We start from the raw sequence: 14449 nt of genomic DNA, 5'->3' as shown, positions 1-14449 counted from the left end.
TAAGCCACCGGTGACTCTGAATTATTATCTGTACATAGTAACAACGTGAATACTACCCTAAATCACATTACTTTTTTCCTAGGGCAATCTTTTATTCAAATAAATATTATTATTATGTTTTCTAGAATTTGTGTGTGATGAATTCTTTCCCTTTTACGCAGTTGATAAGCTAGTTGGTAAGCCAAGAAAGTAATTGACTGAGTTGATGCCTGATTTTAATTTATCAAGGACTTAGATCGTTGGTGCTTTAGTCAGGTGAATTAATTATTTGGTATTACGTCCTCCGTAAACCGGTATTCTCTTCAAACTCACGTTAAGCGACCTAACGTAAAATCTTCAGATTTTACTTGAGAAATGGATACCCTGAGAAGAAATTGAGCCGCTGGGAAATTATCTGCTTACCCTTTTCCTACATGGGGGCACAATATAAAATAAGAGTTTTGTCTGTACATTGCTCAGAATTTGAAAAAATGGTATTTCTGTATCGGTCATGTCCACAGTAACAAGGAAATGCACTTTTTACTTTTCTGTAATTTCTGTCTGTCTGTATGTGTGTATGTACACGCATCACGAGAAAACGGCTGAAGAGAATTTCATTAAAATCGGTATGTAAAGTCGGGGAATTAGTTGCTACAATCTAGGCCATAAATAATTGTATTCACGCTGATTGAAATGGTAGTTTTGGGGAATGCCTAAATTGTAATTTTCAAATATTTATGTTATTAGTGGTCGTATCTTAATTAAAATCAGTAGGCAAAGTCAGGGAACAAGTCCCTACAATTTAGACTATAAATAATTGTATTAGCGCTGAGAAAAACGGTAGCTTAGGGGAAGGCCTAAAATTCAAGTCTAAAATATTTATGTTATTAGCGGTCCTATCTTAATGAAAATCGGTATACAAAGTCGGGGAATAGATCGCTATAATCTAGGCCATAAATAATTTTATCCACGCTGAGTGAAATGGTAATTTAGGGGTAGTCCTAAAATTTTATTCTCAAATATTTATGTTATTAGTGGTCGTATCGATAAATACTACATATATATAGCATTAAATTTCTGATCATTTATGTCTTATACGTTATTACTATCCTGGCTATGATCACAGAGATTTATGAATTTGGACTTTTGTTACTAAGTCCATATCAGCACCGAGTCACGAAAAATAGGTAAACCGAACTGAATAAAAATCGGTATGTAAAGTCGGAGAATGAGGAACTACAGTCTACGCTATAAATAATTTTATAAGATGCCCTAATATCGCAGACTCGAAAGAAAACTAAATGAGAAAGGGCTACATTAGAGAAAGCTTATAAAATTAATCAACAATAACATTTCATTGACCATTGTTTGTTGTGATGTGCTTTGTGTCTTCTGTTGCCACTCATCTCCGATAGATAGGATTACTGCTGCGTGCCAAATTTTTAAAAATTTGCTTTACATCGCACCGAAACAGATTGGTCTTATGGCAACGATGGGATAGGAAAGGGCTAGGAGTGTGAAGGAAGCGGCCTTGGCCTCAATTAAGGTACAGCCTCAACATTTGTCTGGTGTGAAAATGGGAAACTACTGAATACCATCTTCAGGGCTGCCGACAGTGGGGTTCGAATCCACTCTCTCCCGGATGCAAGCTCATAGCTGCGCACCCCTAACCACACGGCCAAATCGCCCGGTCGTACCGAGTGTAACAGCCTGCCTGAATATTTGCGGGAAGTAGCTGGGGAGTTAAACTTAGATAACTTTCTTCTTTAGGATGCCATTCCTCTGGTTCATAAATTTTCCGATACTGGTTCTGACACTGGTTACTCATAGCATTCGAGCTATTCAATCCCTACTCTAAGGCACTTATTGGAATGATCAGTGTGCATATTTCACGGAATAATGGCAGAGGAGTATTCACTGCTGTCTGCGGCCTGGTCATTCCAGCTGTGGAAATCTGGACTGTTAGATCGGCACCGTAGTAATGTTTGTTAAAAGTGAGAAAATGTTAAGTTTTCTTATTTAAATCGAGTATTTTATATGTCAACATTGCTTTTAGTCGCTACATTCCTACTGACGTTTTTGCAAAGACCTATATTGCCTGGCCGAGGCGGTAAAGGCGTACTCGGTTCACCCGGAAGGACGTAGGTTCGAATCCCCGTCAGGAAGTCGTAAAATTTAAGAAACTACGTTTCCACTTCTGGAGGTGCACATGGTCCTGAGGTTCACTCAGCCTACATCATAAATGAGTACCAGGCTAATTTCTGTAGGCAAAGGCGGCCGGGCGTAGAGCTAACCACTCTACCCCACCAAGTGCCGAGGTTACGGATGGTGGAAGCCTTTACCTTCCACCCCTCCCAGGACCTTTATTGCCTGTACGGAGATGACTCTCCCTTTCTCTCTCTCTGATGTTGACTTCAGTTAGGAAAACCACAAAGTCAGTCTTTCTGAGAATCCCGTAGTGAAGCACAGGTACATCAGCTAGTCCTTCATAAATCTGGTGTTTACTTGATCTCTCTTTTTGTTTCTTAAGATACCATACAACAATTTCTTGCTGCCATGCATATCATCTCTCACTTTCTATGTGAATAAGGCCCAGCTTTTTCCCTTTTCCTCCTCCACTACTTTCTTGGCCAAATTCTTTGCCTCCACATATTTTTTTCTACTTTCTTCAGTCTTAGATGTTTTCCATGCTTTCCATGTCCTTTTCTTTTCCTTCACTTTAATCTTTACCCTATCATTCCACCAATGTGTCTCTTTGTCTTTCACATTTCCTGATTTTCTACCACATACCTTTTCTGCACATCCAACCAGTGCTTCCTTAATCTTTTCTATTCATCTTCAACATTCCCCATCTTTGTCCTGGGTACCAAGGGTATTATTTCCCTTTGAAATCCTTGTATGCTTTTTCTCTTTCAACTTCCATACTTTAATTCTTTTCTTTCTTCTTAATGGGGGGGTTTTTCAATCTTTTCCACTTTCAGTTTTCCTATTACAACTCTATGATCTCCACCAAAGGCTTCTTCAGGCATGGCTGTAACATCTAAAAGGTTATTCGGGTGTTCTTTCTCTATGATTATATAATCAATCATGGTCTTTGTTTGTCTATCTCCCCAACCATACCTTGTAATCTTCTGACTGTTCTTCTTCCTAAATCAGGTGTTTTCAACAATCATTTGGTTCCTCATGCAAAAATCCACTAACAACTTGCCTTCTGGATTTACATTTCCTTATCCAAAGGGCACTACAACATCTCCCTTTCCTTGTCTTTCCATTCCAACTTGTGAATTTAGATCTCCCATCAATAGCACTTCCTTATCTTCTATCTGTCCCTCCACTTCCTCTAAAAAGTCCTCTAGATGTTCATCTATGCAACCCATTTGTGGGGCATACAACTGAAATAGATCTTTCATGCCATTTTCAAACTGGAGTCTCATCACTAGGGCTCAAAAGTTCATGCATTTGCATGATTTTTTAGGGATTAAAAATGTATGCTTATACATTATGTGCATGAATTATGGAATTTTCAGTCATTTGAACATGCTTTTATGGTGCATATAACTGCATATTTTCATGACTTTGATAAATGCATCATATTTTAATATTTTAGCGCTATATGGCATATTTTAATAAGTTTAATGATTTTTTTCAGTATTTTTAATCAGCCTTTTTCATCTGGTTGATGTTGGCAGTAATGTTGTGCATGATGACGCAACTTGTCATGTGGTGAAGAGTTATGATGACAGGCAGTGAATCCCCTTTTTCATCATCTACCCTCACGTTTTGTGCTTAGCTGTCGATTGACTGTCCATAGAGTGGTGTTATAGTGTTGTGAACTGGTTGTGACCAAACTATGTTTAGCATATAAAGTGTCCGTTAAAAAGTTCTTTAAATGCTGTAAATAAGAGCAACTTTGAGTTGTAGATGAACTAATTCACCGAAGGAGTTTTCAGGTGACTTAATATCTATAGAAAATAAGGTACTGTTCTGTGGAGCGTGTGAGAAAACTATAGGGAGTGAGAAAAGATTTCAAATAGTTCAAAACATAAACCAGCAAAACATAAGGGGAATTTAACTAGCAAACTTGCAAATAAAGGGCCTGTTCAAAAACAGATATTGGAATGTTTAGGAATTAGGATTAGTGAGTGTATTCTACATCTGCGTCCCCTAGCCACAGGGGGTTTTACCCTTTTAGTCGCCTCTTACAAACGACAGGCAGAGGATACCGTAGGTGTATTCTTCGCCTGTGTCCCCCACCCACAGGGGATTGGGAGTAAGGAGACAAGCGTCTTGAATGAGTGGTATGTCCTGAGCTGTCAAGGAAGGATGGTGCGGAATGACATTAGTGGATGAATAAGACTGAGCTGTGTTTTTAAATGTAGGAAATAACACAATAATGAAGATCAAGTTGGAATTCAAGAGGACAAAATGGGGCAAATATTCATTTATAGGAAGAGAAGTTAGGAATTGGAAAAATTTACTTCTTTGAAATTATTCAAGAAAAGACTAGGTAATCAAATGAAAGGGAATCTGCCACCTGGCTGACTGCCCTAAATGCAGATCGATGATGATGATGATGATGATGATGATGATGATAATGCTTGTTGTTTTAAGGGGCCTAACATCGAAGGTCATCGGCCCCTAATGGAACGAGATGAACGACATGAGATATGTTAAAATTTTAAAACGTATCCACTGAGTAGATATAAAAAGGTGATGAAGAAAAATGAGGGTGAGATTAAAACAATCAGTGGATCTAATACGCAATGCCTTATTCTCTAATAAAATAAGAGAAAAGACAGGAAAAAAAACGAATAAGGCATTGCCTGGTAGTACAGATATATACACATAATTTACGTTAGACGTTAAAATAACACATTAAAATACGCAACACAAACTAAAATGAAGTCAATGGGATAAAAGCGCAATTGACACAAAAAACACTAGGACAAAGGACATCATCAAACACACGATAAAAGAGACCACTATCCCTCATAAAGCGGATGACGAGGTCTACTGACTGCTCGTCATCTCGCAAGATAAGGGAGATTGTACTCGGAAGGTTAAGACTACGGCATAGATCGACCAGGTCTACACACTCCGTAAGGATGTGTACCATGGTAAGATGGCTGCCGCAGGAAAATGCAGATCAGTGATGATTACTTGATTGAAGGTCAAACAACACAACAGTTTTTATATTTACATAATGTTGTTTGTGATTAATATTTCTTTGTTAAGAGTAGTCATCAGATTACAAATCTCTGCCTCCCTTTCTGTGCTCAGATAATGTATATTTAGCCAAACGGTTATATTTAAATATAGATGACATTTAGCCTGCTTCTAATACCTGTGTGGCTCTTAAAAATTACAGTCAATCAAGGTACTTAAGGGTAAAAAAAAAAAAAAAAAAAACAAAAAAAAAAAAAAACAACCAAAAGTTATAACCATCATTGCAGTCATACTTCCAGTCTGTACTTATGTTACTCTACAAATGCCATTTGGAAACTTCCAGTCTAGAGTGTAGTATCACCTCCCATCGGATTCCTCTACCTTTGTTACTAACGGTAACATAACATAGAAATACAGATCTGTTTTGCATCACTTCATATCATTGCCTGACTAAGTTGCTCTTCAAATCTTTTTTTCTCTCAACTTGTCTATATTATAGGATGTTTCTTCGATAGCTTTCTTTATGTGAAAATAATGTTTTGTTATTAAAGAAGTGATCAAATTAGTGAATACTGTTTAAAGGACATTATATTAATTTGCCTTTGCTTCAGGAACTGTAACAACTTTTTAATGAAATAAACTTTACCCTGAATATCTGCCACATACACAAAAATAAACACACAATGTAACACAGTATATACTCTGAACTACAGAGGAATATTCAAAGATTTCTCCTCCTGAAAATTCAAACATTTGTGTAATGGCAAGATGCAATTCAAAATGATGATCCTGATGATAGAGATTACTTTTTACAGTGCCTAACTTTGAAATAATCAGCCGAAGGAACTATTCTGTAGAATGATTCCTTACTTTATTCTGAGAGTACCAATAATGATGTTACCTCTGGCTGGACTCCATCTTCTCGATGGGCTCATCAGTCTATATGGTAGACTAACACTACCATCCAACTGTATTCCCGCTATTCTCCTTAAGGTAGAACCAATACTACTCAGCTTCTGTTCGACTTCCTTCTTAGCTGCTTCAAGCTGCATCAACTGGCTGTCCAATGCTCGTACTCGTCCTTCAGCTCCACCAAGACGAGCCTTAGGAAACATTTCAACACCAAATTAAGAACAAAATGTATTTGCAAATAATAATAATAATAATAATAATAATAATAATAATAATAATAATAATAATAATAATAATAATAATAATAATAACAATAATAATAATAAGTTCCGTGTCAAATGCTACAAGACTTAACGTGGTCCTTGATGGCCCCAGCGAATTATATAATAATAATAATAATAATAATAATAATAATAATAATAATAATAATAATAATAATAATAATAATAATAATAATAATAATAATAATTTATATGATTATTATTATTATTATTGTACCGGGAGGTACGCCTCTACGCTGCACATTTAAATCTTGCACCTAAAAGAACTCCTCTACTGGAGAAATCGTGAACTTCAAACTAGTCCTACTTCAACCTTTACTCAAAAGATGTCACTACAGTAATTGGGCGTAATTTTCTTATTGTGAAGTTTCATGTCCTGTATGAAATTCTACGTGTTTTGTTTACCAGTCATCAAGAAGTTAGGACCTTTTTCAACAGATGTCACCGCTAATAAACTATGATCATGCACCCTGGTGCGAAGTAGAAGAACCTTTTTTGAAGAAGTTTTGTATTTATAAGTTATTTTTTACTAAATTATGTTCATTCATTCTTGGGTTAGCAATATTGTTCTTTTTTTTCCCGCCAGTTTTGAATTTAGCCAATCATGAATTTCTGTACTTAATTTTCAGCCTATCACAGGCTTCTTCCTCGATTCTGAGTGTCACTTTTGATGTAAACCAATAAAGTGAGAGGGTGTGGCTGGTTTATTCATGAAAGGTCTCGAACTTTCCCCGAGGGTTTATAAACTGCGGATTTTCACGTCTCTTGGCCAATTGATCGTCATCTAACTTGGTCTCTGTGTCAAGCAGGAGGCGGGAGGTGCCTCTTTTATCAGGCAGTAGTACTCCAACAAGGTATGGCCCTTTATTTCTTGCTATCTCTGCAGTTTAACCCAAGGGAGAGGTCTGAAACCTTAACCTTAAATATGTAACCTACTTTCTGAAAATGTAATTTCTGCCGGCTTATGTAATAACTGCATAATATCTTTGACTGTAAATCGGGGATAGAGAGTAATGCACCCTCTTGAGCTCCCCTTCATGCTGGTTTGAGGTGACTACGTTTAGTAACTGATTTTCTTCCTTTCCGTAAAGTCTTAAGTTATCCTTATACGAGTCACCTCCATAGTTTGGGAATAGCCCCTGTTTCATCGGCCTAGTGGCCCTTAGGTTTTACTAATTCAGTTCTAGGAGTGCAAATACACGCCTCCATTCAATTTGTGTGTCGGGCCATTTACTTAACCTATTCTTTTCCGCAAAGCCCGATAGGTTGGGTACAAGATACCCCTGTTTCTTACTTGTAAGTTATTTGATGGCAAGTAATGGTAATTTTCTGGTATTGCCTTGAATAGGCTTGAGAACTGAGAGCACGTTAGCTCTTTTTCCAGGGTAGTAAAAGTGCCTCTGGGAGGCCTGATATTGTAATTGCTGGAGCTAGTGCTCCATGTATTAGCGGAGTTCTGCCCTTGCATTGTGTTTTTGTAAATTTGAGCTGAGAGCACAGGAAAGGTAAAGCGAGGGGCTTGAAGCCCAGAACTTGTGGTATTCACTGTATTGTATTTTCCTTGACTTGTTCCTAATTTGCTTTTAGTAACTGTTATTTGTTGATTTTTTTGAAAGTCTAAAAAGTATACCCTTTGTTAAAGTTTTAAATTAACTTTGATTTTGTAGTTAGACCCATTCACCCCCGGCACCTTCTTTCACCTCTGCTGGTCCATGGGTAACAACAACAACAATAACAACAACAACAACAACAACAACAACAACAACAACAACAATAATATTATTGTATAGGCTTTTGGGCTTGTGCCGTGTCAAGAAAATAAGGTGAAATTCTTAACGTTTCGCAGAAAACTGTGCTCTGCATCCTCAGAAGAATTCTTGACTGTCCATGAGAAAGGCTTCTTAAACAATGACACGTTTGAATTTGGAACGTTATAATAGAAGTAGAAATGGAAATGGTACGTTCATTCACCACCAGAGGGTCCCCAGGACGTCGCACAACGCTAGCGTTCGAAGCGGAAGCTGACCGAACTATCACAATCAGACTAAGTGGTTCACATAATGTGTTTGCGTAACATATGACAGGTGTAAGACATAGCCATAAGCCTGGAATGAAACATCTGGCGACGAGGAACGTACAAATTTGGAAAATACACCGGGACGAAATAACAATAGTGAAGGGGCAGGGAAGGGAACTACCTACGTAAATTCTTAATGGCTGGCAACCAGGTATTACTTAAATGATAGCCAGTGTCCCTGTTGAAATTGTTAGGATTTCTACGTATTTCCACAGCTTCCCGTATAGTCCTGGACCTGTAGTGTTTAGTGTGGGTAAGAGCTCGAGTATCTTGGAACATGACATCATGCCCCGACGATAGAGCATGCTCACCTATTGCCGATTTGTCCGGTTGGTTGAGACGAATATTACGTTCATGTTCTTTGATACGTGTACCAATGGACCGGCATGTTTGGCCGATGTATACTTTGCCGCACGTACAGGGAATTTCGTATACCCCAGTTTGGTGACAACGGACTTAGCATCGGCAGTCTAGATAAGTTCTCAAGTTTTTCATTATATTAACACTTGTAAATTTATTTTTTGTCATTACTGGCTCATGTTATCACTAAACTCTCTACCATTGACAAGGTTATGCAACATAAACAATACTGTACATACATAAGCATGTTTTAAGTGATTTGATAGAATTTGAGGATGTTCTTGTAGAACAAAACGTGTCATTCTTTGTTAATCATGTGTATTTATACAGGTATGATTATAGTGTTATAATTTTATATTGTAATTGATGTGTGTTTGACAGATTAAAAAGTTTTTGTTACATTTAACTAAGTCGACACTGAAAAATATGGCTTCATTCTTAACACACAAAAAAATCTTAATCATGTATTGCACAGCATTTTCTAGAGAAAAATAATGAGGTGGTTTTCTCTTGCCTTCCTCACCAGCAATAACCCATCTTAGGACTGATATAATTAAAAAATTGCCATCTCAGAGATTGTGACTTTTAATATATCCTAGCAGCTTAATATTAACTAGCTGAAATTCGTCAAGACATGACGGTCAATGGGTTAACTATTTATTGAAGGATTTCCTTATATACAGCATTCCTTGTAGTTTATTTTTTTTTACAAATTTCTTAACGTTGCACCAAAACAGGTAGGTCTTACAGCAACGATGGGATAGGAAATGGCTAGAAGTGGGAAGGAAGTGACCGTGGCCTTAATTAAGGTACAGCCCCCAGCATTTGTCTGGTGCGAAAATGCGAAACCAAATCATCTTCAGGGATGCCGACAGTGGGGTTTGAATCCACTATCTCTCGAATGCAAGTTGATAGCTACGTGACCCAAACCACGTGGCCACTTGCTCGGTGCATTCCTTGTACAATTACCTTTTTGCAATATTGCAACTTTAAAGTATTTCTCTCTTGACATTGCAACATTTAACTGGCCATGGCTGAAAATTGGTTGAGGTAAATAGAGACCTTCATGTCCCCTCAGGTTTACTGATTGTGATACAAGATGCCAAGCAAATCGGAATATGATACCTCTTCAAAGAAAATGGAAGTGTTTTATCGGATGTTGTTAAGTCAATTCAAGGAATTAGAGCGTAGATATTCCATCACGCAGCAAGTGGCATGGAGGCATTAGGGATGGGACAAATGGTTCCTTTTCAATCAATCAATCAATCAATCAATCAATCAATCAATCAATCAATCAATCAATCAATCAATCAATCAATCAATCAATCAATCAATCAATCAATCAATCAAATCATTTACCAAGCTTTATCTTAAACATTTTCAAAGAACTTGAAAATTTATCGGATATTTCCCATGATAATTTATTCTAATCCCTTACTCTTCATCTTATAAATGAATATTTGCCCCAATTCATCCTCTTGAATTCCAACTTTATCTTCATACTATGATCTTCCCTACTTCTAGAAGTTCTACTCAAGCTTATTCATGTATTCGTACTTATGTCATTCCATGCCAACTCTCCACTGACAGCTTGAAACATAACACATATATCAGATGTAAGGCTTTTCAGGCGTTTGCTCTATTAACCAGCATTTCGTCTTAGGTCTGACACTAGACTCGTCAGAGTGGGATATGTCAGACCCTACCCACTGACGCTGGGTGTATGCAGGTGAGCTTATCAGAAGCCTATATATGAGGCACAGTCTGATAACTGCATATGGGAGATAAATCTCGGTAGGGTCTGACACATCCCACTCTGACGAGTCTAGTGTCAGACCTAAGACAAAACGCTGGTTAATAGAGCAAACGCCTGAAAAGCCTTACATCTGATATGTTTTTAACATGCTCTATTGGTGAAAAATATCTAATTCCCTCCATGGGAATTTAGAATTTTCCATACATAACACATAGTCGAGCATCTCTTCTCCTTACTCCCAAGTCTTCCCAGTCCAAAGTTTTGCAACATTTTTGTAACATTACTCCTTTGTCGGAAATCACCCAGAACGAACTCATTAACTCTGCTGCTTGTCCTCCCAAATATTTTATCAGCACTGCTCACAAAGCTTGTCTTGAAATCATTCCATTCTTCTTTTCCATTTCCCATAATATCTGTTATTGGTAGGTTGGCTCTGATCTCCTCTTGGAACCACTGTTTCAAATTAAGAACTATCAATTTCCAGTCTGAGAGTGACTGAATGGGTTGCTATATTTCTAGAAAATAGATCTCAGAGAATTAGAGTATGTGAAGCTTTATCTGACCCTGTAATAATTAAGAGGGGAATTCCTCAAGGCAGTATTATTGGACCTTTATGTTTTCTTATATATATGATATGAGTAAAGAAGTGGAATCAGAGGTGAGGCTTTCTGCAGATGACGTTATTCTGTATAGAGTAATAAATAAGTTACAAGATTGTGAACAACTGCAAAATGACCTCGATAATGTTGTGAGATGGACAGCAGGCAATGGTATAATTTTTTTATTTCGTGTGGCTATTTCTAGCCAAGTGCAGCCCTCGTAAGGCAGACCCTCCGATGAGGGTGGGCGGCATCTGCAATGTGTAGGTAACTGCGTGTTATTGTGGTGGAGGATAGTGTTATGTGTGGTATGTGAGCTGCAGTGATGTTGGGGACAGCACAAACACCCAGTCCCTGAGCCAAGGGAATTAACCATTGAAGGTTAAAATCTCCAACCCGGCCGGAAATCAAACCCGGGACCCCTGTGACCAAAGGCCAGCACGCTAACCATTTAGCCATGGAGCCAGACAAAAGGGTATGATGATAAACAGGATTAAAAGTCAGGTTATGAGTTTCACAAATAGGAAAAGTCCTCTCAGTTTTAATTACTGCATTGATGGGGTGAAAGTTCCTTATGGAGATCACTGTAAGTAGCTAGGTGTTATAAGGAAAGATCCTCATTGGTAATCAAATAAATGGGATTGTAAATAAAGGGTACAGATCTCTGCACATGGTTATGAGGATGTTTAGGGGTTGTAGTAAGGATGTAAAGGAGAGGGCATATAAGTCTCTGGTAAGACCCCAACTAGAGTATGGTTCCAGTGTATAGGACCCTCACCAGGATTAATTGATTCAAGAACTGAAACAAATCCAAAGAAAAGGAGATGGATTTGTTCTGGGTGATTTCTGACAAAAGTGTAGTGTTACAAAAATATTGCAAAGTTTGGGCTGGGAGGTGAGTTGCTCGACTAAGCGGTATGAGGACATAAAGAGATATAATTGTATGAAACTGTAACCACCTAAAGGTGGATAGTATTGAATAGGTGGACAATAAATAATTTCCTATTATAATTATTATTAATAATAGTATTCAATAAGGATTAACCATGAGGATAATGACCTGTAATAAGCGGTATGTTCCGAGCTGTCAGTAGAGAGATGGCATGGAATGACATTAGTAGACCAATAAGTTTGAGTAGTGTCTTTAAAAGGAGGAAAGATCACAATATGAAGATAAAGTTGGAATTCAAGAGGACAAATTGGGACAAATTTTTGATTATAGGAAGGGGAGTTAGGGACTGGAATAACTTACTAAGGAAGATGTTCAATAATTTTCCAATTTTTTTGAAATCATTTGAGAAAAGGCTACGAAAACAACAGATAGGGAATCTGCCACCTGGATGACTACACTAAATGCAGATCAGTAGTGATTGACTGATTGATTGATTGATTGTCCTTTATTCTTGGTTGTTTTCTCTTGGTTACATTAACAATGAACAGCTTCAATTCCTCTCAGGTCTGCAACAAGGTGTCTATGGTCACTATAAAGGTATTCACTTGGTATTACTTCAACATCTTGCACTATTTCTCTGCTTTGTTATCAGTTACCACATAATCTATCACTGCCCTATAATGACAATCCCGGCTATATCTTGCAATTCTGTGACAGTCTTTTTGCTGAAACCACGAATTCTTTACCAGAAGTTGATTATGTGTGCATAAATCAAGCAGGAGTTCTCCCTCCTCATTTCTTTTGCCAAATCCATACAGCCCTAAGAGTCTCTCATAACCTGTCCTATCAGTTCCTACCTCGGCATTGAAATCCACAATTATCACCATGAGGTTCTCTTCATCAGTTTTTCTAAGAAGTTTGTTTTGTTTTCACTGCAACCCTCTCTTCACAATTTTAAGTATTTCCTACAGCCAACCAATAGTTGTATTAAATACGGTTGGACCCACCCCTGTTACAACTAAATTCATCCAAGATTGAAGCTATGTACATTTTAAACATAGATTTTTATTGAATTTGTTGATTTTATTTTACCATAAATTTTTTATATATCACTGTTTTTGTATATGTCTTTCATCTTTGTATTATTTTAGCTGATGAAGATCTCTAGGCTAAGTCGAAGTATGTCCTATGTAACTTTTTAAACAGACCATTTATCAAATGGCAAACATGTACTGAACAGGTGAACTTTATTATTATTTTTATTATTATTAACTTTATTGGACCACTTGAGTCTTCCATGTACACTTTTCTTTGAAGGTTGTACCGTTTAATTCTTCTTATCTGTCCAGTACTTCTTTATTCATTCTAATCACAGTGTTCTTAATTCATCTGAAATCTCTACAGGCCTTCTGTGCATCATTTCAGTTGAAAATTTGTGATTCTTAAGAAGGGTGGTAATTTTATTCTTGTTCTCTGCATCTGTAATTTTGAGTCCAACTGTTTTGAGATCCTCTTGAATTTCTTTGATCCAATGCCCTCCTGTCTTCTTTCCCAGATTCCTCATCTCTAGTTGTCGTACAATCTTGTTTTCTGGTAATCGTAAGATGTGAAAGAAATAAGAGATTCTTTTCTTCTTCATCGTGCTGATCACTGGGTCAATCTCTCAATAGACAGTTTCACTGGGGAGGATTCTCCAGACTCCTTCAACCTGGTACTTTTTATTTATACAAGTTCTGATAATTCTTCTTCCAGTTTTTCACATTTGTCACATCTATACACGTTTTGATCCTAATTGGATCATCTTCAGTAGACTGCTAAAATTGACATTACCTACTGTAACTTAGTTAAAACATTTAAAAGTGAAGTAAGAATGATGTTATTAATGTTAAAATGTTCTTATTAAGATAAAGTTTATGCTCTTATAAGGTCGAGATTTCACATTAACCATAATTCACATTAACTATAAGGTACTGAATAAGGAGGATACTGCTCAATTATAAATCATTGTTATAGTGATTTAAAGAATATGATATAGGTTACACAAAAGCTGTGCTTTCTTTTACGCTATAAATCTTTGGGACAGTTAAAGCATGCTTTAGTAGCATATGGTGTTATGAGTTTTCATATTAGTTTTATGCAACTAAAATGTTTTTTAAATTCTATATCATAAGTATTCATATCCATAAAATTATGGAACATGACAAAAAACATAAAATGAAGCCCAAGTTTTAGTAAATCATTCATTCAGAACTTAATGCATATATATTAGGCTGCTCGTGCTATGAATTCTAATGCAAGTGTTTGCACAGATGACGCATGCTCTCTATTTTAAATCTGTTGTTATACCTTAAGTATTAATACAAATATACATTTTAGAGATCATTTTATCTATTAAATAACAACCTTATTTATTCAGAAAAGTATATG

At 36.9% G+C, this 14449-nt stretch overlaps 1 protein-coding gene across 1 annotated transcript in view; it reads right to left on the bottom strand.

Annotated features, from left to right (window-relative positions):
* The window catches only part of Root (ciliary rootlet coiled-coil, rootletin), a 461920-nt gene that overhangs the window by 99002 nt on the left and 348469 nt on the right, over positions 1–14449 (bottom strand). Inside the window, exon 23 of the mRNA XM_067137854.2 lies at positions 6047–6248. Coding sequence (XP_066993955.2) covers positions 6047–6248 — 202 coding nt within the window. The remainder of the gene's footprint in view (positions 1–6046; positions 6249–14449) is intronic.

The sequence above is a fragment of the Anabrus simplex genome, chromosome 1, assembly GCF_040414725.1.
Source record: "Anabrus simplex isolate iqAnaSimp1 chromosome 1, ASM4041472v1, whole genome shotgun sequence".
NCBI classification, from domain to species: domain Eukaryota; kingdom Metazoa; phylum Arthropoda; class Insecta; order Orthoptera; family Tettigoniidae; genus Anabrus; species Anabrus simplex.
This window is presented reverse-complemented; position numbering and strand designations above follow the sequence as displayed.